At 34.4% G+C, this 23,761-nt stretch overlaps 1 protein-coding gene across 2 annotated transcripts; it reads right to left on the bottom strand.

Annotated features, from left to right (window-relative positions):
* Window positions 1–3,739: 3,739 nt before the first annotated feature.
* LOC127874780 (beta-1,4-glucuronyltransferase 1-like) lies at window positions 3,740–23,084 on the bottom strand. 2 transcript variants are annotated; one of them, XM_052419396.1, is made up of 3 exons: window positions 23,038–23,084; window positions 5,737–6,817; window positions 3,740–4,382 (listed from the first exon to the last, which is right to left on the bottom strand). In XM_052419396.1, exons 1-3 carry the CDS (start codon window positions 23,055–23,057, stop codon window positions 4,191–4,193), a joined length of 1,293 nt encoding a protein of 430 aa, XP_052275356.1. In that variant the 5' UTR covers window positions 23,058–23,084; the 3' UTR covers window positions 3,740–4,190. The 2 variants fall into 2 exon arrangements, with proteins under 2 accessions (XP_052275356.1, XP_052275357.1); XM_052419397.1 differs by having other exon boundaries at window positions 22,902–23,048.
* Between the last annotated feature and the right edge of the window lie 677 nt (window positions 23,085–23,761).

Raw genomic sequence — 23,761 nt, 5'->3', positions numbered from 1 at the left:
AACGGTCACCAAGGCCTCTCTTCAGGAATATTTTGACAATAAATTTCCCAGACCGTCTGCTATACCCAAGACTGAAGATGATAGTGTCTTTCTCACCAGGTCAGCATCATGTGAGGGTAGAATGAAGCCAGCATTTTCTATGGGACGTCTAGATACGTAAGTTTTGATGTAGGCAATCTGGTCATTATGAAAGGTTGGGTGAAAGAACTGATTGAAAAGTTTCAGAAACAATAGAGGTTTTCATTTGTTCATAACTTACTTTACTGTTGATGTATGTATTCGTTATATTTTGTTTCATGGTGCTGATTTCCAGTGATAAGCTTGGTTCTTGATTTGTGCTTTTGTTAATGTTTTCACTCATAATTTCCTCAAAGAGCTTTGGGGATGAAGTCTTTTTTATTGTGAAGTGTTTGCTTAACATTTTAGCTTGATTTATTATTACATGATAATAATTTATAACAGGCGATAAGATCTAACATTCAGAATACAAAAATAATAAATAAGTCTTAAAAAAATATGACTTACGAAAAACAATTATTTTCAAGATAAAAACTGACAGATTTCTCACGATGTATACAATGAAGACCACATTGGTTGGACGTCTGAAAAATAAAAAGACAACCAAGTACTGTAGATTAAATATAAATAGTAACAAAATGTTTGACACGAGATGTATGTTTGAATCCTAAAAATCATTAACTTTAAGAATGCTCATAATTCTTGCTATAAAGTACCGTACATGTTGTATTTCCAGGCAAATGTGATGCCAAGTTAGAGCCTATTCCATCACCAAGTTGTATATGATAATATCAAACATAAATATTTGCGTCATGATTTCATGATTTAAATGAATTATCATTTTTATCTCAAATGCTATTTGATTCTTGAATACATAATTCCGTTTTGGACTTATATGTTTTGCTAGAACAGTTATATTCTGTACATTGTGTTGGATCAACCAGAGCTGCATAAAAATAATGTTACTAAATCCATTGATATTTTCTTGTTTTATATGATGGGCTTTATTCAAATACAACATCAGCTAGTCTTGTTAAAAGAGAACTACTTGTATGTCTCCAATAAGTGTTGGTGGTTTGTTTTAAAATATGCTGTTTTGCTATGCGAGAAAGTACAAATGCAGGTTTATGCAAGTGTTTTGTTGAACCAAAGCATTTGATGCTAAAATTGTCTTCCGCTAACTATATACTTACATACGCAAGTTTGTATCTCTTTTATGGTCCAGATCATTTAAATAATAATTGCACATTACCAAATTTTTACCATTTTGGGATAGTTTAGTACTAACTTACTTGTCCAGGAAATCATACCAGTGCTTCGCATGTTGTAAATATATTGCAAAATCAAGAAAACCATTAACTTTTGTTTCTATTACTAAATCACATTTTTATTATCATTTGATTGTAAATTGTGTATGTACGTTGTGGTTACAAGTACTAGTCGTTATTATGTTCAAGTCTGTATTCATGATTTTGTCCCTTTATAATTCGCCTGTATACAGCTGTGTTTCATTCTTTTAGTGTATCTTTATTGATGTTTATGTTTAGAAAATTTATCAAAAATGTTATAATTGATTTTTACTTTTTACTCCAAGATTTTCAGTGCATGTTTCAAAAATATGATTCTGCAAGAGTAACGATGATTAAAATCTATGGTGTGCAATAGCCCCTGGTGTCTAATGAATAACCAGCAGTTATTGTTTCATTATATATTCAATTATGGTCATCTTGTTATACAAGTACATTATGATTTTTTTATCAAGTGTTTGTTTACTGACTTGTAATATTTCATATTATAACATAAGGGAGAAATTTGTGTTTTGTTTTTATTACAATAATTTATTAATTCTAAACACTGTCTTATGATACACACATTATATTGCAACCAATTAATAAAATTCATGTTGTTAAAAACATGTTTCCTACATAAAATTTTCAAGAAGCCGATAATTCCTTGGTTGAGTAAAAAATTAATTTCTCAAGCCAATGAATTATTGTTCACCTAAATTTCTGCAGGTATCATGAAGAACTCATTCAACTTTGTCTAAAGGGTGAATATTTTTGCCAAATATCTGTTGGAGTCAATTAACATTAACTAAATTATAAATAAAGCCGCATTTAAATAGATAAAAAAAATATGGATGGGTATATTGTAATTGGTACAGGCTTATTACCTGGTTGCACTACTTTTATGACATATTTGCAACCAACAATGCAAAAAATTCATTTAAAAATAGGCAAATAATGAATTGTAGATCATTATTGTGGAGTCCCATTCACACAAATGCTGCTAATGCTTTTGAAATAGATTGAGTCAGTTAACTTCAATGATACTGAACGTGTAGGACACTAGCCTCTCGCTGGAAAAAATGGGCTTTATGTAAGTATCGTCCCAGATAAGCATGTGCAGTTTGCGCAGGCGAATAAGGGATGACACTTTACGCCCCGAACGGTATTTTAATGTATTTTTGCTAATAGGAGACTTCCTTTAACCCATTTATGCCTAGTAGACTCTGCCATCCTTCTAAACTGGATCAATTTATTTACAAAATAAGGGATGTCTAGTATATTTATTTCTATGTTTAGAATATTTCTTACAGAAATTCCTTTAAGCAAACAGCGTAGACCCAGATGAGACGCCGCATCATGCAAAGTCCTTTTTTTCTATATGCTAGGCATAAATGGGTTAAAACAATAGTCATATTCATACAAGCAAAGCAGACTCGTGCCTTGAATACATTTTTTCAATGACCTTAACATTACAGCCAAGTTTCATGAGAATACTTTCATGGGTAAAAACGATACAGAACGGACACGTAATGGAGGCTTAAACATTTGACCTGGCAGTATGACCTTGACCTTAATATGGCATAACTGACTCGTGTCTTCAGCACATTTTCTCAATGACCTTAGATTGTGGCCAAGTTTGATGAAGGGTATAGGATGAAAATTTAGGCTAAAAATTTTGACTTGCTGTTAGCTGGCATGACTGACTCATTCCTATTGCACTTTCCCCAGTACATTAATTTAGTCAAGTTTCATGAAAATCCTTGAATGGGTATCGGAGATATTGACCAGCGATAATGATATAGTCTTAAACTTTTGACCTTTAAGTTTAACCTTGACCTTCACCCTGCATGGCTGACTCCTGACATTTCTACATTGTCTGACTTCCTTCAATATTGTATCTAGGCATCATGAAAATGCTTCATATGTTTAAGAAAATATGGAACTATGACCTTGAAGATATTTACTAAATAACTTTATATAAATGTGACCCCCTTGGCCTTGCAGTTTCAGTTAGGATTTTTAAAAAGACAATATAAATCTTGTTGCCACTAGGGCGTAGCCATTTTCTACCCCAGGCTGCCTTCTTTAACCGTATCTGTACAGAATCTTGATTACCCCTTGATTATATTATGCTAAACACCAATATAACAACCCTCATCTTTGGATTTCAGAGATGATGTTTAAACCTTAACATAGGCTCTAAAATCAAAGTGCTTCCACATACAACTTTGAAACTTCATATAAAGATGCATCTTGATGAGTTCTACACGCCACACCCATTTTTGTGTCACTTGGTCACTTATGACAAGCTTTCATTTATTCAAAACTGCACCTACAACCGCAAACTTCGGACAGCGGACGACGAGCTGGCTATGACAATACTTCGGCTTTTCTCCGAAAACAGCCAAGCTAAAAATGATTTAAAAGACCAATTCACTTCAATTAATTAATAAATAGTGATGACATGTTCCACAGCTAAATAAAACGAAAAATGAAGAAAAGCTGATAATCTTCTTGTAATAAGTGTCGATCACTTGGATGGACAGGTTGGCTCTCTTGCAAAGGTAGCCGCAGGACTGCAGGTCCTCTACACTGCCATAAAGCTTCCCTTTGCAATGGTCTCCTCTACCAGGTCTGAGGATGTCCTGTAGTGGGAAGGAGTGTACTGTAGCACGTGTCTGACAGGGGGAATGGCCCGACTGGCCAATCTTAAACATGTTTAACAGGTGGTGGTTCATGTGGTTTTAGCCTGTCATCAGCCTGAATATGTGGACCTGCCTCAGATCTTGAGAGCAGGTAGTAGGGGTCGTTTCTGTTGGATCCATACAACTGATAACAACTTGTTAGGTGTATAAACAATTCATTGCAACACCCACAAATAAATCAGCAATTTCTACCACTTCCCTGGTATCGCAATTTCAGCTCTGCCTCAAATTCCTTGAACACCAACTCATTCTGACGATGTTCTAAATCTTTAGTTTCATGGAAACTTTCTGGCTCTTTAAAGCCCCGGTGAATCACAAAGGCGTTGTTCATCACGGCGAAGCTGTATCCCAACATGTGCATCTCGCAAATCTGCAACATATTTGTAACAAAAGTCTCGTCCTGAGGAAAACTGGGCTTTATGCATGTGCAGTAAGCACAGGCTAATCTGGGACAACTATTTCTGCCTAGATTGAATTTTCATTTCGAAGAGAGTTCCTTTAATGAAAATTCAATAAAAGCGGACAATGTCGTCCCTGATTAGCCTGTCTGGACTGTATTATGTAATACCTCAAAGACCAAACTTCTGGGCTCTGCACTTTAATAGCAGAATGCTTTTTTTAAGGTTTTTACTTTATACATTTAATGGAAACAAGTCACTCCACTAGAGAGGCATGTTTGGACCCCAAGGGCATGATGAGAACAAATTTGTAAGAGGACAACCATACAATATTAAAACCCCAAAACTGGGCCCTGATATTGCAGACAAACATATTTTTTAAAGTTTATACCACCATAATGTAACGGATACAAGTAATTCCCAGGACTGGGCCATTTTTTCTCTACTAACATAATTTGACCAAATTTGATAGAGGATTAAGAGAAAAAGATTTTTTAAGTTTTACAAAATAAATATAATGGATACAAGTAACCCCCATTACAGGGCTATTTTTACTACAGGGGCATTAGGTATTTGAACAAACTTTGTAAAGGGCCACCATGTTACATGCCACATATTGTCCTTGGAGCATGGCCTTTTTCGACTTTTGGGACAAGATTTGACCAAACTTAGTAATGGAACACTAGACGATGTTACACAACAAATATATTAAACCCCTGACTCTTGTAGTTTCAGATGCAAAAATTAAATATCCATTTTTAGCCCTGGGAGACCGACAAAATTATTATACAACATACCAGAAATATTGAAACGACTTTGACAGAGGGTCATCCAAGATCTTTCATCTAAAGTTTTAATAAAATGTGATCGTAAAAAGAAAAAGTGTAGCCATGCACACATGACAGATGCTGGACATCACAGTATCCTAAAAACCCTCACATGAGCATAGTATATCTCAGCAGAACTAAAAATGATTGAAGTATAACGCACTGGTTTCACACATTGAAAGTAGCTTACATATATTTATCAAAGAAATATATATCTTGCGTACATTAAGATTGTTCAGACACTCAGATTTTACACTTTGAATTTCAATTAAGTTTTCCACAATAATTGAAAGATAAGAATAAGTCACTTTCAAGAGTTGGATATTGCAAGTTATGAGCATTCATATAAATCCTTTTGACTTACAATCTTACATGAGACTTCCAGGGCTGAAATTTTAAGTGTCCTTTGACACATATTTTTAACTGGTAGTAAATAAATCCCAAACTCATGTTAATGCCTTCAATAGTATGTCATGTTTTAATAGTACATTACATATACCTGACTAAATCTGTTGAATCCATACTGTTTGAATCTCCCATCATACAATGGCATGTCTTGTTTTCTGGCAATGAAGAACGGTTCCCAAGGTCTCTCAAACACAGCATTATATCCAATATCCAAAAAACTGATGGAAGGTAACTTTTCCCATAAATCATAATCCGTGTTGGAATGGCAGTCTCTACATGCAAATTGATAAAAAGGCCGTACTAAATTTCTTTTCCAGTGATCCAAAAGTTTACCTTTATTAAACACAGACACGGGTGCTGAAGACTCAAAGGCAGGTAAAACAAAAGCCACCTTGGATGACATATCCGAAAGCAAACTCTGGCGTCGTTTAACAAACTGTTCAAACTGTGAATGCAGGTTTACAGAAGGTATCATATCAATATCTAATGACAAAATATAAGGCGTTTTCGCAAATGTTATAGCAATGTTTCTAAGCACGTTATGAGGGTAGGGAACCTTACTTTTAAAGTTACTGCTATCATTTCGTATCAAATGCTCAGGTTCCATTTCACATTCAAAATTCCAGACATTTGAAGGTTTTACTTCAATAGAAATAGACACTGGATATGCAATATGAAATGAAACAAACTTAGATATATTTTCAAAACAGTGTTTGTAATACAGCAAATTCTCCAACAAATCCGTTATATCTTGCCCATGATGAGTGAACACTGTCACAGAAACTGGTCCCGTCCATACAGCCATCAGATCTGTCAGATAATGCAAATGATTGGCCGTAGCATGCATGCAGATTGTCAAAACATGAGATCCATTTCCTGACATTGAGCGTGACAATATATTTTGTACAAATACATATTCCTTAGTAGAATCCAAGTAATTAGTTTTCAACACCTTCTTTATTAGTCTCAACCTATCGGCTTGTATACCCTGCAAGGCTGTTTCACTTTGCTCCTTCCGGCCAGACAGTACCACGTTTAGTTGTTGGTCAATCACTTCTAACCTCCACTTCTGGAGGATTTCAAAGAGGACAATGATTCCAACAACACCAAGCAACATCACCATGTACTTCAATCTGCAGCGTTTCCTCATAATGTTTCCAGTTACGATAAATCTGTAATGAGACAATCAGAAACATGAGAGCAATAACAGAGTTTTTTACCCATCATTTTTGGAATGGGGCCGGGTCGTTTTGGACTGGGAAAACTTATTGTATTGCTTTGACTAAACTTGGGAAATTGATATTGCTGTTTTTGCTTAATAATACCTTAACATTGAAAATACAATGTAAAAGTGATTTCAATATTACATTTACTAAGATTCAACTTAGAGAACTTGATGGGACTGGGAGATGAACTAAATGTTGATACTCATTAAAAACTATTGGAAACCTACAATTAGGTATTTTATAAATCCCATTTAGAAAAATATGTACTTTTATCAATTAGTAATGGGCCCAACTACCGGACTTAAATTCAAGCAAAAAAATACTGCGTACTTTTGTTTATATAATGCTTCAAACTGTATTCATGGGTGAAAGTTGAAAACATATTAAAATGGAAAATTTTGCTGGGGGTAAAGGGGGACTTTCATCTAATGTGTATTACATTTGTTTTATATCATGCAATGTAGAATACCTGACCCTGAATTTAAAAAGATAAATAATTTTTTTAATTTAATTTTAGCAAACATTTCAAGGGGCATATATCTATGGTACTTCAATGGTACCATACAAACATCCAATGACATTTTGCTCCATGAACCAGTTCCATTAAGCTTCAACTCCAAATATTGGGCACATCTATGAAATTATTTTCATACTGAACTGCATAATTATGGTAGTCAATAATATACAAGCACATCAATGTACATGTATTTCCAGTACTAGCAGTGTTATATCCCAACAAATCAAATCAGCACCCTCAGTGCTACCGTGCGACCAAAGTTTTGCAGCATGTCTGCCAACATGCCTTTGCAAAGGACAATTAGAGCCTTGTGCCCTTAACTCTTTCAGTGCTAGAACCGAATTTTGAATGCCTTTGCAAACAGTTTGGATCCAGATGAGACGCCACGTCTCATCAGGATCCAAACTGTTTGCTATTCTGATAGTATTCTTTGAAAAAAAATCGAAGAAAATGCTAATTTTAGAAATTCAGCAGACAACATTTTAGAAGACAACAAATTTCCTAGCATGCAAAGGGTTAAATCACTTGCTTACCTACATTTGTATTTGTGTTGAGCTTTGATGACATACCAATTTAAGACAAATTTTTAAAAAACCGTTTCCACAAGCCTGTTCAAAGTTAATAAGCACCTCATTCCGTTGCATTCAGACTTACGGTATTAAAAGACTAACATTTTTTACTGATTAAACATTTTATAGCCAGATGCAACTTTGTAAAGAGGAAACAGTTTATAATGAGTGTACAGTGACATTAATTTAAATATATACATATAGCATACATGTATGTTAAGCAATTTGTGATTAATTTGAAAAAAAAAGAAGCATTCATATCCATAGAATGGGCCTTCTTAATAAATACATATAAATATTTGAAGTGAAACGATTAAAAACACACATGTTTTATATGTAATTCTACACTTAAATGTTTATTCTTGGAAATAACAGCAAAACTGCATTTAAATCAGCAATATTAAACAAAATACTGGCAAGAATAAGCTCCCTGTAGTCATCTGTATCATGTACAAAGTTTCTTATAATATCGGCCTATCCCTTTTGTTGCCAAGATTTGTTACTATGCCAACGTGTTTGTTCTATAAATTAAGTAGTTGTTAAATGGAAAAACAAAACACTTGCTCATGTTGTTAATAAAATATTTGTACATTATTTTTTGTACAAATAAGCGGCTTATAAAACATTTGATAAACCTTTTAATAAACCATAAACAAAACAAGGGCTGTTTGTAAAACATGCATGCTCCCCATATGGGCTGTCAGTTGTAGTGGCAGCCATTGTGTGAATACGTTTTTTGTCACTGTGACCTTGACCTTTGACCTAGTGAGCTGAAAATCAATAGGGGTCATCTGCCAGTCATGATCAATGTTCCTATAAAGTTTCATGATCCTAGGCCTAATTATTCTTGAGTTATCATCAGGAAACCATTTTACTGTTTCGAGTCACTGTGACCTTGACCTTTGACCTAGTGACCTGTAAATTAATAGAGGTCATCTGCCAGTCATGATCAATGTACCTATGAAGTTTCATGATCCTAGGTGTAAGCATTCTTGAGTTATAATCCGGAAACCATTTTACTATTTCGAGTCACTGAGACCTTGACCTTTGACCTAGTGACATGAAAATCAATAGGGGTCAATTGCCAGTCATGATCAATGTTCCTATGAAGTTTCATGATCCTAGGCGTAAGCATTCTTGAGTTATCATCCGGAAACCATTTTACTGTTTTGAGTCACCTTGACCTTTGACCTAGTGACCTGAAAATCTATAGGGTTCATTTGCCAGTCATGATCAATGTACCTATGAAGTTTCATGATCCTAGGCGTAAGCAGTCTTGAGTTATCCTCAGGAAACAATTTTACGATTTCAAGTCACTGTGACCTTGACCTTTGACCTAGTGACCTGAAAATCAATAGGGATCATCTGCCAGTCATGATCAATGTACCTCTGAAGTTTTATGATCCTAGGCCTAAGCATTTTTGAGTTATCATTCCTTAACCATTTTACTATTTCAAGTCACTGCGACCTTGACCTTTGACCCAGTGACCTGAAAATCGATAGGGATCATCTGCCAGTCATGATCAATGACCCTATGAAGTTTCATGATCCTAGGCCTAAGAGTTCTTGAGTTATCATCCGGAAACCATCTCGTGGACAGACCGACTGACGGACAGACGGACATGTGCAAAACAATATACCCCCTCTTCTTCGAAGGGGGGCATAAAAATACAATAATTTGTTTCTTAATTAACAAGAGCACAGCATAACGGTTGCAACGCTCGGCTGCGGGTGCAGTTTTGAATAAATGAAAGCTTGACAGATTTTTTTTTTTTTTTAGAAGTCACAGTGACCTTGACCTTTGACCTAGTGACCCAAAAATGGGTGTGGCATGTAGAACTCATCAAGGTGCAGCTACATATGAAGTTTCAAAGTTGTATGTGGAAGCACTTTGATTTTAGAGCCAATGTTCAAAACCTTGACAAAATGTTAAGCTTTTAGCACGACACGGACGACGGCACGACAAGCTGGCTATGACAATACCTCAGGTTTGGTCCGCAAACAGCAGAGCTAAAAATCATAGTAAATATGACCTACTTTCTAATGAAAACCAGATAAAAAAGAATCAGCATTATTTTCATAAATAAACACTAAATAAATAAAAACTTCTCAAAACTTTAAGAGTTTTTTTTCAAGTGGACTCCTCAAAGTCACGATAAAATGACGAGGCCAAATAATATGGGAATAAAGGATAGTAGTGTTCACACTTTAATTTCATCATTAACATTCTCAGGCTTCATTGGTCATTGTCGCCTTTTTGTCGGCTAGGGTACTACTGTCCCAAATCTGATGTCCTAAAACACAATATGGAAAAACAGTTGTTTTTTTCCACCATTTTGGGAATGGGGCTGGGTTCATTTGGATTGGGAAAATTTGCAGCGTTTTGACTCAAATTGGGAAATTAGTGTAACTGGTGTTGTTGTTTTACTAAAAAAATGCTTCAAAATAGAGAATACAAATGTTATACATGTTATATGGATGGGAGATGAACAAAATATTGAGATCTCAAAAACAAACTTTGGGAACTTTGGGACTTTGGAATTTTTAGCTCCCATTTTGGAAAAATTATATTCTTTTCTCAATTGCAAATGGGGCGGATTACCGGACCCGATTTTGAATGAAAACAAGATGCGTTTGTGAAACACAATGTCCCCCTATATGACGTTTGACTTTGAAGGATGACCTTGACCTTGTGAAGGATGACCTTGACCTTGGCCTTTCACCACTCAAAATGTGCAGCTCCATGAGATACACATGCGTGCCAAATAACAAGTTGCTATATTCAATATTGCAAAAGTATTCATAAAATAAGCGATTTGGGCCACATATATTTGACCTCTGACCTTGAAGGATGACCTTGACCTTTCACCACTCAAAATGTGCAGCTCCATGAGATGCACATGCATGCCAAATATCAAGTTGCTATCTTCAATATTGCAAAAGTATTTATAAAATAAGCGATTTTGGCCACATATATTTGACCTCTGACCTTGAATGATGACCTTGACCTTTCACCACTCAAAATGTGCAGCTCCATGAGATACACATGCATGCCAAATATCAAGTTGCTATATTCAATATAGCAAAAGTTATTGCAAAATGTTAAAGTTGGCGCAAACAGACCAACCAACCAACCAACCAACAGAACAACCAATCAACCAACAGACAGGGCAAAAACAATATGTCCCCCACTACTATAGTGGGGGACATAAAAAAACACTGAATAAGAAACATAATTCTCTTTGAACAAAACTTGCTTCAAGATTCTTTTTTTGGTATGAGTTTCGATAATATAGAGGTCATTTTATAAAATATTATAGTGACAAAAATATGAACATAATTAATTAGAAAATAATAGCCGACAACGACCAATTTAGGGTTAGAATTCCTTGGTATGTTTTAGTATATTTCCTATTGCCTGGGTTACTTTAAAGTATAATTAAGAGTACCCAGGGTACATTTAAGTAGTAGCGGAGGTCATGACTATGACCAATCAAGCTATTATAAGTACAGGAATTAATTCAATCTGGGAGTTCTACACTGTATTTTTTTCAATCTACATGTAATTTCACTCTGAGAGTTGTAAACTGTAGTTTTTCATTCTGTATTTCATGGTTTCTAAATACTGTTCTTAAGTTCAAAGGGAAATTTCATTTAAATATGAAATATGTTGCAGTTTATTTAACCGAGGATATTTTATAGCAACACCCATGATGCTATTATCACAACTCAATATTTTTGTTATCAGTATCATTAGAAATGACCGAGTTGGTTCATAATACAATAATTATTGCCAGTGGTTCGATTCCAGGTGGGGTTAACTTTTTTTTATACTTTATTTTCTTTCTTTAATTTCATTCTTGTTTTATACTGGAGCCCTTTAGTCCTGTTGTTTACATTTATACATTTAAAGCATTTAATCACAAACTTCAAAACATGCCGAAATCTGTGAACAAGTACTTTTCAGTTATTAATGATTAAGGTTGAGCTTGATTCTGTATGGTATTACAGTGCTCCAGCTAGGATTTGAAAGGGCAGGGGGGCTTTTCTGTCAAAAGGGCACTTTGGATGCGCAGTATTTTGTCAAAAGGGCATTTACGAGCGCGCGGGTGTTTCTGGAATGCTTCCTCTTGCGTGTTAATTTATATGTTATTAATAATTGTTAGAATATATTATTCCCATTATTATTAAACAATTCAAATATAACATATACAATGAAAATAAATTAATTACAATGTATTGTAAAAAGAGGCTATTAATCATCATATGTAAAAAATATATAAATTTTTTTTTTTTCAGGGCAGGGGGGTCCTAGGTAAGGGCAGGGCGGAATTTCCGGAGGTCAGGGAGGGGCGCCCTTCAATTTAGGCCTAGCTGGAGCACTGGTATAATGTTTGTGATTAAATATTGTTTTTTATTATTGTCTTTTGGTAAGCTGTTGTGATCCCAGTTAAGTTTGAAAACAATTTTTAATAGTTATGCATATTTTTAACAATCTATGTACAGGTACTTTGGTTTTGCCTAATTGCTGTATTTATGAAATTTGACATAGACGTTAGGGATAGTTAAAACAAAAAATCTCTGTTAAAAGTGCGGTGACCCCCCCTTTTTATTTGTGTTTTATGATGACAATATGTAGATGAACATATTTGAGCAGTTTCGCAGAATTTTATGTGACAGAATTTTTAAAATTATATTTATGTGGTTACAATGGTAAACAAGAGCACCGCATTGCGGGTGCAGACCGCTCATCTATTTTTCATTTTGAAGGTGTAGGGACCTATCTCAATTTCAATCACAAAGATTGGAGTGGTGGAGTGGAGAGGGGTGTATAATGTGGGGTTGTGGTCATTTATTACATTATCTTCCAAAAATGCCCCCAAAAATGCAAAAAAAATATTAAAAAAATTCTTTGGGAGGGGGGGGGGGTATTTTTGGGTGGGATGGTTGGACGGTATTTCAAAAACAAAAATAAATAAATATTTGTGCTTTTTAACCATGTTTGAAAAAAGCAAAAGATGTGTTTTCAAACACAATGCCCCCTATTGCACCGCTTTGAAATTATTATTTATTTTTTTTTACCTTTGACCTTAAAGGATGACCTTAATCTTGAAGAATGACCGCGACCTTGAACATTAACCACTTAAAATGTGTAGCTTCATGAGAATGCCGCTTTGAATTTTTCTTTTTTTTTTACCTTGAAGGATGACCTTGACCTTGAACTTCCACCACTCAAAATGTGCAGCTTCATGATAACGCTGCTGTGATCTTTTTTTAAATTTTGTTTGACCTTTGACCTTGAAGGATGACCTTGACCTTAAAGGATGATCTTGACCTTTAACCTACACCACTTAAAATGTGCAGCTTCATGATAACGCCGCTTTGATTCATTTTTTTAACTTTGAAGGTTGACCTTGACCTTGAAGAATGACCTTGACCTTGAACTTCCAACACTTAGAATGAGCAGCTTCATGATAATGCTGCTTTGAAATTTTTTATTTGTTTTTTGACCCTTGACCTTGAAGGATGACCTTTACCTTGAAGGATGACCTTGAACTTCCACCACTCAAAATGTTTAGCTTCATGAAAACTCCGCTTTGATAAAAAAAAATTGACCTTGAAGGATGACCTTGACCTTGAACTTCCACCACTTAAAATGTGCAGCTTTATGAGATACACATGCATGCCAAATATCAAGTTGCTATCTTCAATATTAAAAAAGTTATGGCCAATGTTAAAGTTTTCTGACGGACAGACGCCATATATTTGCCATTTGACCTTGAAGGATGACCTTTACCTTTCACCACTCAAAATGTTCAGCTCCATGAGATACACATGCATGCCAAATATCAAGTTGCTATCTTCAATATTGAAAAAGTTATGGCCAATGTTAAAGTTTTCGGATTGTCAGACACCATAAATTTGACATTTAACCTTAAAGGATGACCTTGACCTTTCGCCACTCAAAATGTGCAGCTCCATGAGATACACATGCATGCCAAATATCAAGTTGCTATCTTAAAAAGTGAAAAAGTTATGGCCAATGTTAAAGTTTTTTGCGGACTCACATACTGACGGACAGTTCAACTGCTATATGCCACCCTACCGGGGGCATACAAATTATTTTTAGGGGGTGGGGGTAGGGAGGGGGGGGTATAGTGTGAGGGTGTGGTGATCATTTATAAGATGATCTTTAATTAAAAAATTAATAATGGGGGGGGGATTCGGGGTGGGGGGGATTCGTGGGGGATGGTTTGGACGGAGTCATTTGTGGGATCAGGTAAGAGTTGTTTTGTTAAAGTATCAATCAAATCTAATCATAAATAAGTTATGGCAATTTAAGCAAAATTTAATAATTTGACCTTGAGTCAAGGTCATTCAAAGGTCAAGGTAAAATTCAACTTGCCAGGTACAGTACCCTCATGATAGCATGAAAGTATTTAAAGTTTAAAAGCAATAGCCTCGTTACTTTAGAAGTAAAGTGAATCTAAACACAAAATGTAACCAAGTTACTTAGTCAAAAAAAGGCCATAATTTGGTAAAAATGACAACCATAGTTATGCAACTTGTCCTTTACTGTCCCCTTATGATAGTTTGCGAGTGTTCCAAGTAGAGGTATGAAAGCAATATCTATGATACTTTAGGGGTAAAGTGGACCAAAACACAAAACTTAACCAAATTATTAAGTATAAAGGGCCCATAATTCCGTAAAAATGACAGTCAGCTTTACATAACTTTGCCTGCACAGTCCCCTTACGATAGTTAGTAAGTGTTGCAAGTATGAAAGCAATGGCTTTGATACTTTAGGAAAAAAGTGGACCAAAACACAAAACTTAACCAAATTTTCAATTTTCTAAGTATAAAAAGGGCACATAATTCCGTCAAAATGCCAGTCAGAGTTACATAACTTTGCCTGCACAGTCCCCTTACGATAGTTAGTATGTGTTGCAAGTATGAAAGTAATGGCTTTGATACTTTAGGAGAAAAGTGGACATTAACACAAAACTTACCAAATTTTCAATTTTCTAAGTATAAAAAGGGCACATAATTCTGTCAAAATAACAGTCAGAGTTACATAACTTTGCCTGCACCGTCCCCTTATGATAGTTAGTAAGTGTTGCAAGTATGAAAGCAATAGCTTTGATACTTAAGGAATAAAATGGACCTAAACACAAAACTTAACCAATATTTTCAATTTTCTAAGTATAAAAAGGGAACAGAATTCTGTCAAAATACAAGCCAGAATTATCTAACTTTGCCTGCCCAGTCCCCTCATGATAGTAAGTAAGTGTACCAAGTTTGAATGTAATAGCATTGATACTTAATGAGAAAAGTGTACCTAAACGCAAAACTTAATCAGACGCCGACGCCAAGGTGATGACAATAGCTCTTTTTTTTTTTTTTTAATAGATGAGCTAAAAATTGACGTTTTTTGGGGTGACATATTAAAATTATAAAAAATAAATTTCTTAGAATTTAACTTGTGTACTCCATTTTATTGGTAGTGTGTGGTTTAATTAAATGGTATATGATGTATCTTAGCTTATATTATATCTAAATGTTGCCAATTTCATATGTTATTAATCAATTTTACGCAATTCGAGATTTTTCAGTTTTATTGAAAAAGTACATATTATATAATGGTGAAGGCTCGGCTGCAAAAGCTTGTCAGAAATTAATATTATTTTTTTTTAGAGGTCACAGTGACCTTGACCTTTGACCTAGTGACCCAAAAATGGGTGTGGCGTGTAGAACTCATAAAGGTGCATCTACATATGAAGTTTCAAAGTTGTAGGTGGAAGAACTTTGATTTTAGAGCCCATGTTAAAGTTTTATATAAGAGGTCACAGTGACCTTGACCTTTGACCTAGTGACCCAAAAATGCGTGTGGCGTGAAGAACTCATCAAGGAACATCTACATATGAAGTTTCAAAGTTGTAGGTGGAAGCACTTTGATATTAGAGCCAATATTAAGGTTTAAGCACGACGCCTACGGCGGACAGCTGACAACGAGCTGGCTATGACAATACCTCAGGTTTTCTCCGAAAACAGCCGTGGACAACGTGAATTTCATGCATAATTCCATCAAAACATTTATTTGACTCGTAAAGTGTTTAAACAAATTACTGTTAATTTATAACGCAACGGTTAATATTTGTTGAAATCTCAAATGGGAATACAGTCGAAACTGACCTAACGGCCACCTGAATTTACCGGTCACCTGCAGACAACGGTCAGTCTGGAATCCCCCCGACGAAAAACACTCTATATTACACCTGAATTTAACGGCCACCTGTCCATAACGGCCAACGGCCACTATTTTCAACTCCGAAATTCATGTTTGAACTGAAAAAATCAACGGTCACGCGTCAGTCGTCTCGAGTCGCAAAAATGAAAAACACTGCACATCATTTGTCCGTCTATTTTGCGGTTAAAGCGTTTGATAGCGGTAATTTCCTTTGATATTATAAAAGCGGCCCGCTGCAAGTAAACAAATAATAAGGTGTTGAGAAGGTTTGTTTTCCGGGAATAATTGTGGGGGTTTCTTCAACAGAAAATATGTCAGAGTTTTTGACATGTTTAAAGTAATAATCGCTAATTATATGACCGCTAATTAGTACATTGTACTAACATCATTGAGTATCGATTTTAAAATAACATTTTCGGATCATTCTTTAAAAGAGCTTTCTAGCGTTCACAACACTTTTAAAAGCAATCGGAATAATAAATCATGGAATAACAATAAGTGGTAAACTTAAGTTCCTCCCATTAGAGGAGCGAGTCAAGTGTTTGAAACTATTTGCATCTGGAAAAAGTTTGCGTGTAATTGCAATTGAGCTCTGTGTTGGACATACGCAAATTAAGAGTGTGCTTAAGCGTAAGCGAGAAATTATGGAGAAGTATGAATCGAATGCAAATGTGAGTTTGAAGCGTTGTATTTTGTATGAGGTTGTTGAATTAAAATGCTTTTTGTGTGATGTTTGCGTACGAATAAATTTTAACAAACGTTTTGCGTCGTTTTCTTTTAATAAGAACGGTACAATATCGCCGTACTATCGGTTTATGAAAGCAAATCCCTTTTTAGACTTGTCAACAGCACGTCACAAGTTTTATTTACTGAATGATCGAGATGCATGAGAAAACAATAACACTTACGTTGATAAGTTCATTGCTTTAGTTTAATAACAATATGAAATTAAATCAATCTATAAGATGTTATTATGTATTATTCAATGTAAGTAAATTCTGTTATCATGCATAGTTAACACAGTATGCAAACGACTGGGTGGGGGTAACGAGGAAGCACTACTACCAACTGACAAACCATCTTAAAATTGTGATCCGAATTCAACGGTCACCTGTGGACAATGGTCACTTTGGCCATTTCACTTGACTGACCGCTGAATTCAGGTTTGACTGTAATTAAATTTGTAATTCAAAACCCATTCCTGTAATGCGATGTTAACGCGTTTTTAATCCGAAACACACTTCCGAATGTAAATGTTACCGCAACATTAAATATTTTTGCTTCAAATTAGCAGTGAAAATTTATTTTGTGTCAAATCTTTTTCTCAATTAAAAAGAGAGAGAAAATTATGCAGCATGTACAACGTCGCGTCATTTGCATACAAAAGCGTGCGTGTATTGAGAGTTTTAACAAGCACGCAACAGGTCAGGGGATTGAGGCTTATTCAGAGGCAATATTTCATCAAATCTTTAAATAGTCACCTAACAAATGGCAAGGTTTGTGTTGAAGAAATAATTGAGAGCTTTTATCGTAAATATTTACCAGAAAGTGATTGATAAAAACGGAATAAACGGGATTATCGGATAATAAATAGAAAGTAGTAAGTATACAGTAATAGAGTCGGGTTGAAACGGATGTATTGGGGAATCGTTCGAGTCTGGATTTTACTATCTGTGCGGGAAAGTTTGAAAACAATTAAGCAATAAAAAAAATGTATTTAAATGACTGGGGGATTTTTTTGAAGAGTCATAGCGCACCAAATGACATCTTTTGACGCTGTTTTTCTTTGTGTTATAATGCACCACAGAACGTGAATTGTCACGTTAAATTAAAAAAAATCAACGTCTGGAGGGGACACCCCTCCCGAACCACCCCTAGCAGCCCCGAGGCGCCTGACAAAAATCCTGTGGAAAGCACTTTACTAGTAAAGAGATTTCAACATACATGCAAAGACAGTTCAATTTGCATAATATGCAGGGTTTTTCCCTATGTATGCTTCATGTAAATTGTATTAATATTGTCATTTAATGTAAAAGAAAATCACCAAAAAATTAAAAAATTGTAATGTATTACGCTTTTTAGGGCTTTAATTGTTTTATAATTGATTAAATGCACCTCTAACACTATCTATCGCTGATAAAAAATAACACTATCCACACAAACAGCTACAAGCATAATGAAATTAATACATTTTTATTATTTTTGAAACATCATTTATTAAAGTCTCACTATCAGAAAGAATACGGCAAATTTATTGTTTTGTTATGTGGAATTGTCAGTATTTAGTCATCCGATCACGTTTACTCTATATGCTTATAACTACATGGTATTTTATGATGAGGAAATTTGATTTGTGAATATACATCTATTTGGTACTAATTTGATATATTTGCATTATATTTTAATAGTTTTAATGTTTATTTCGGTCTTATTACCAATTTATTGACTTAACAAGAGCCCTTTATACATGTTTTACGTTGCTGTAACCAGTGTTTTTGCCAACCAGTGAGTGTGCATGCGCAGAAAATCCCGAATGTAGTCAATAACATTCAACTGATCTATAAAATGACATGCTCACAGGCACAGCTTGATAAAAATGTACTTTCCAAATTATTGTCACCGGTTCTAACAAGGTTACAGTTTACACATGAAATATATGTCAACTGTTCAATATTCAAACCAGAACCCTAAAAGATGATCTGATACAATTGTTTTTATATCTTATTCTTATGGGTACCCTATTCTTATCGATGAAATGCCAAAATGTCAAAATCAGGTTCGAAATGGTGTACAGTCGGTCCGGTAGTTCCGGATCACTAGCGTAAATAATGGTGTTAATATTTTTAAAAGAAAGCAATTGCTTTCAAAATACTTGGATTGTTGAGGCAAAATATTTCATCTTTCAGGCCATATTAATTTATTAATACTTACCAATACATTTCTAATGCCAATTAGAACTTATTCACTTGCATTAAGTCGGCTAGTTCTGAATCAAGTGCGGTAATTTCGGATCACTCGGACTATTGGGAAGATGTAGGTCAGGGATCATCTCAAAACTTATTTTGACTGTCAACAATTATTTTGACTGTCAAAAAAATGATGCATGTATTAAATAAAACATCAGATAAGTTCGTTTGTTTCAGTTTAATAACTGTCTGACAATTTAATAACATTATAGTGTGTACACAGGAGAATAAAGCTGTTGGAAAGTAGATATGTTTTGATTTGAAATGGATTCCTCTGTATTATTTGTTATATAAAACAAACACAAATTCTCAATACAAGCAATTCATTGATAAACTCAAGATATCTTCTTGGGAAATAACATAATATGATAACATTTAACAGCAATAGAATCACAATAATGTACAAACTGTATGAAAATATTACATATATGCTTATGACTAGAACATTTTATGTATGACAGTATGACTAGAAAATATTTTTATAGCTAAGGTCCTAAAAAATACAAAACTTTATATAAATGTATTTATAACAAGAGATGTGTTTGTCAGGAACACAATGCCCCCTATTGCGACGCTTTGATTTTTTTATCATTTGGCAGGTACAGATAATTATCTCCCTTTAAAGCTTATTCCTTCCTTGGATTAGCTTCTTTGACCTTGAACGATGACCTTTACCTTTCACCACTCAAAATGTGCAGCTCCATGAGATACACATGCATGCCAAATATCAAGTTTCTATCTTAAATATTGCAAAAGTTATCAAAAAACTTTAACTAAGGTTAAAGTTTTGGGACAGAATGACATACAGGCCAAAAACAATATGCCCCGATTATTCGATCCGGGGGCATAAAAATGACAACTGAACATAAACAAGTACCTCTGGAATGCATTTGCTAATTATAGGATCACAATAATGTAAAAATATATAAAAGCATCCATAAAAAGTATAACATACACCAGTGCCTCTGGAATAAATTTGCTTAAGAAATGGAAAACAATACAAGATATCAAGTTACTTTTTTGGTAAATACTATAGTATGATAACATGTAACAATAATAGGATCCCAATAATGTAAAAATAATGGAATAAAAGTATAAAAAAAAACATAAACCAGTACCTCTGGGATAAAAATGGTAAAGAAATGGAAGACAATACTAGATATCAAGTGAATTTTTTGGTAAATAACATAGTATGGCAACATTTTACAATAATAGGATCACAATAATGTACAAATATATAAAAGTATCCGCTTTAGCCTCTTTGCCAATGACTGTGCAGAGCACCCGTGCTTTTTAGGACCCATCAGTCCAACTTGACAACTATCTGAAATGCAAAATCACAGCATAAATACACATTAAAAATAGAATAAATATTTAAAATATAACCAATCTCCTTCCAGCACTAATAACATCTTACCATTATTTATTAATCCATATATTTTTCTATAGTACAGTTTTTAGCACTCCGCTGGTTTTTTATCACTCCGCTATTATACCTTTAAATGTTATAACTTATTACTTAACACATAAACATACAAACAAACCAAAGATGCATTCAACAAATGCTTACTGTATGTGTTAGCCTTGACCTTGTGACTTAGACCTAATGCCTCATAACTGGCATGCATAATAGATCTCAATCAGATGCAAGAACATATTAAGTTTGGAAAACCAGGTCCATAAAATTTCATTATATGAGCAATGTTAAAGTTTTAGGGCAGAAAGACAGACAGAATAAACAAAATTCAATCTTATTCTCTGTATTTCTCGACATTGAAGTCATAAAATAGTATTATAATTAAATAATTCCAATGAAACATTATATCATATTTATGAGAAACTAGGCACTTTTCCTTTCTGTATACAAAAACTTTTGTGGTAGCTTGAGCTTTAAAATATTACTAACCAGGGCCGTACCCAGGATTTTTTTACAGGGGGGGCCCAACCGGGGAGGGTTTGGGAGGGGTCCCCCCTCCATATATATATACTTTTATTTATTTGGCGCTTTGCAAGGTGAATTTTAATGCTTATAAAAAACGTATTTTGTGATATGAATTAATGGAAAATAACAAGTAAATCAGCACATTTCGGAAGTCTTAAGCTTTAAACATTGGTGTGAATTCACAACAATATTAAAAGCTTTAGATTTCCGAAACTAACAGGTTGAAACTGACGATTACCCACATCAACTCTCAAATTGCTTCCATCATTTTTTTCACAAATCAATAACGTCACAGTTTTTTTTAAATCTGATTTTTTGGGAAAGACCTTGCCATTTTTGAGGAAAAAATTGCGCGAAACGCCTAATTTTTGGGTGAAATAATGAAAGTCTTAAATAATCAATTTAACATATTTTACCGTTATCAAACAAATTCAAGGAAAGAGATAATTTAATTATACAATAGTTTTCTACACTGGATCAGGTTAACTTATATAATGAGATCGATTTGTTGTTTCAATTTTCATTTTTTTACCAATGAGCCATTAATAAGTTGATATTACTCAATTCTCGGTACTCAATTATTTTAAAAACTGAATTCTGCCAAACTTTATCTGTTGCTCGGCAAATTTATTAATCTGTTTTTCTTTTAAACAAACATGGTAACTATCTCATCGTAGTCTTTTTCAGTGATTTCCTTTCAAAAATTATAAAATTATAAATACTCAGTTTTAATACCTTTGTCAGTGTTTTTGTTCCGGTTCAAATTCAGGGCCCTATTCTCAATGCAAAAAGTATATATTGGGACTTAAAAATTCCCAATAAAATGTTAAAAAAACAATTAAACTTTTAGAAGGGACAAACATGTCTAGGGCCTTTTCACAGAATGAAAAAAACTTGCGTCGGCAATTATCAGAGCATAGTCTACGAACTCCTGTAGCAGTTGCTTCCATTCGCTGCACGTATCAAAATACATGTTACATCAACCATCGATAGATGAAGCATTCATGATCACAATGGGGGTCTGATCGGGGATGTGTACAAAGCGATAAGAAAACATTGCCTAGAGGCTTATCTCGATTGGCGAGCGTTTATCCCCTTGTTTATCAGGGGCAATAAAACATAGATGCTCTTTTGTTTTGAGGGAAAGCGTACTGTGGGCCCTTGCACGAGAAAAAAAATTGCAGTGGGCCGATTATTAAAAAAAAATCATAGTTCGACAGCAAGCTGGGGGGGCCCGGGCCCCTGGGCCCATGGCCTGGGTACGGGCCTGCTAACACAGTATTTAAACAATAATAAACTGTTTTGAGATTTTCCCCAATCAGCTGATCCGCAACTGACATGTACACGAGGTGCAATTTCCATGCTTTTATTTCCATAAATCATAAACATATACTAAAATCACTCACAGGAATTTAAAAATACTAATAAATAAACAAATTCATGCCAAATGTACAAGCATTTACCAAGGAAATGTGCTTCTAAATCGTCTTTTAATTGTTGACGCGTGTTAAAGATAGACGGTGCGACGGTAAAATGACACGACTGTGATAGTTACCAAAGTGTGATTTTCAATGAAAACACCGTTGAAATAAGAAGCAAAACTGTGTTATTGCTAGAAATTGATCACATTTTCCAAAAATCACAGTTATATTGATATGGCAATATCTTTTAGACTAATATTTTAATTAAATCATAGAGTTGATTCGGAATTACCCGAGATCCGGAACTACCCGATCGACTGTAGTGATGATGGCAATACAATCATGAAACAAAAACAAGCTCACATACAGTGTAAATGCAGATGTTTCTACGCAGTCTATAAATACTTTAAGACATTGTTATGCACTTAATATAATTTCAGTTTACGATGCCGCGTTTGTTTAAGTTACATAAAATGATAAATATGAAATTATTCCCTATTAACCTCCATATTGAAGAAACCATACAGGGTTACAATACACTTTATGTTTGGTCCACGGGTATACAAATAACACTCTGGATCAGCACATAATTCCATATTCCGAGATGGCCATAATGTATCAGTTTTGAACATAGCCATTATTATAAAAGAAGAAGAAGAAGCCGATGTATCACGATTGTACAAATAAGTCAAATCGCTCACACAATTAATAAAATATGCATTAAGACATATTCACATCTCTCACATATACAGTTATTATCGAGTATCTTTCAAGCGAATCCGGGTCGTTTCGCCCTAAATCCCGTTCGCCCCCGAGTCGTTTCGCCCCCCGAGTCGTTTCGCCCTGGGTCGTTTCGCCCTTATTCCTGGGTCGTTTCGCCCTTATTTTTATACGTATAGCGATATTAAAGGATTTATCTTAGGCTTGTCAGAAGCTGAATGGGATATTGTTTAATACAGTATTATATTATCTTAATTACTGTTTATTTTGTCTTTTGAAATAAAACAAAGTACAATGTTATTTATATTGCATATATTTTGATAGCTCTAATATGAATAATAAGAATACACATGTATAAACAAAACATTCAATACAATGTCGAAGCACACATACACAATAATTTGACATACATTTTATTTTATCTAACATAAAACAACTGAGAAAATCACATCGAAATACAGATTTCATTTTATATTTATTAATAAACAAAACATTAAATCCAGTGTC

The sequence above is a fragment of the Dreissena polymorpha genome, chromosome 3 (assembly GCF_020536995.1).
Source record: "Dreissena polymorpha isolate Duluth1 chromosome 3, UMN_Dpol_1.0, whole genome shotgun sequence".
In the NCBI taxonomy this organism is placed as follows: Eukaryota; Metazoa; Mollusca; class Bivalvia; order Myida; family Dreissenidae; genus Dreissena; species Dreissena polymorpha.
Note: the sequence above shows the minus strand (reverse complement) of the source record. Positions and strands in the feature narration are given on the sequence as shown.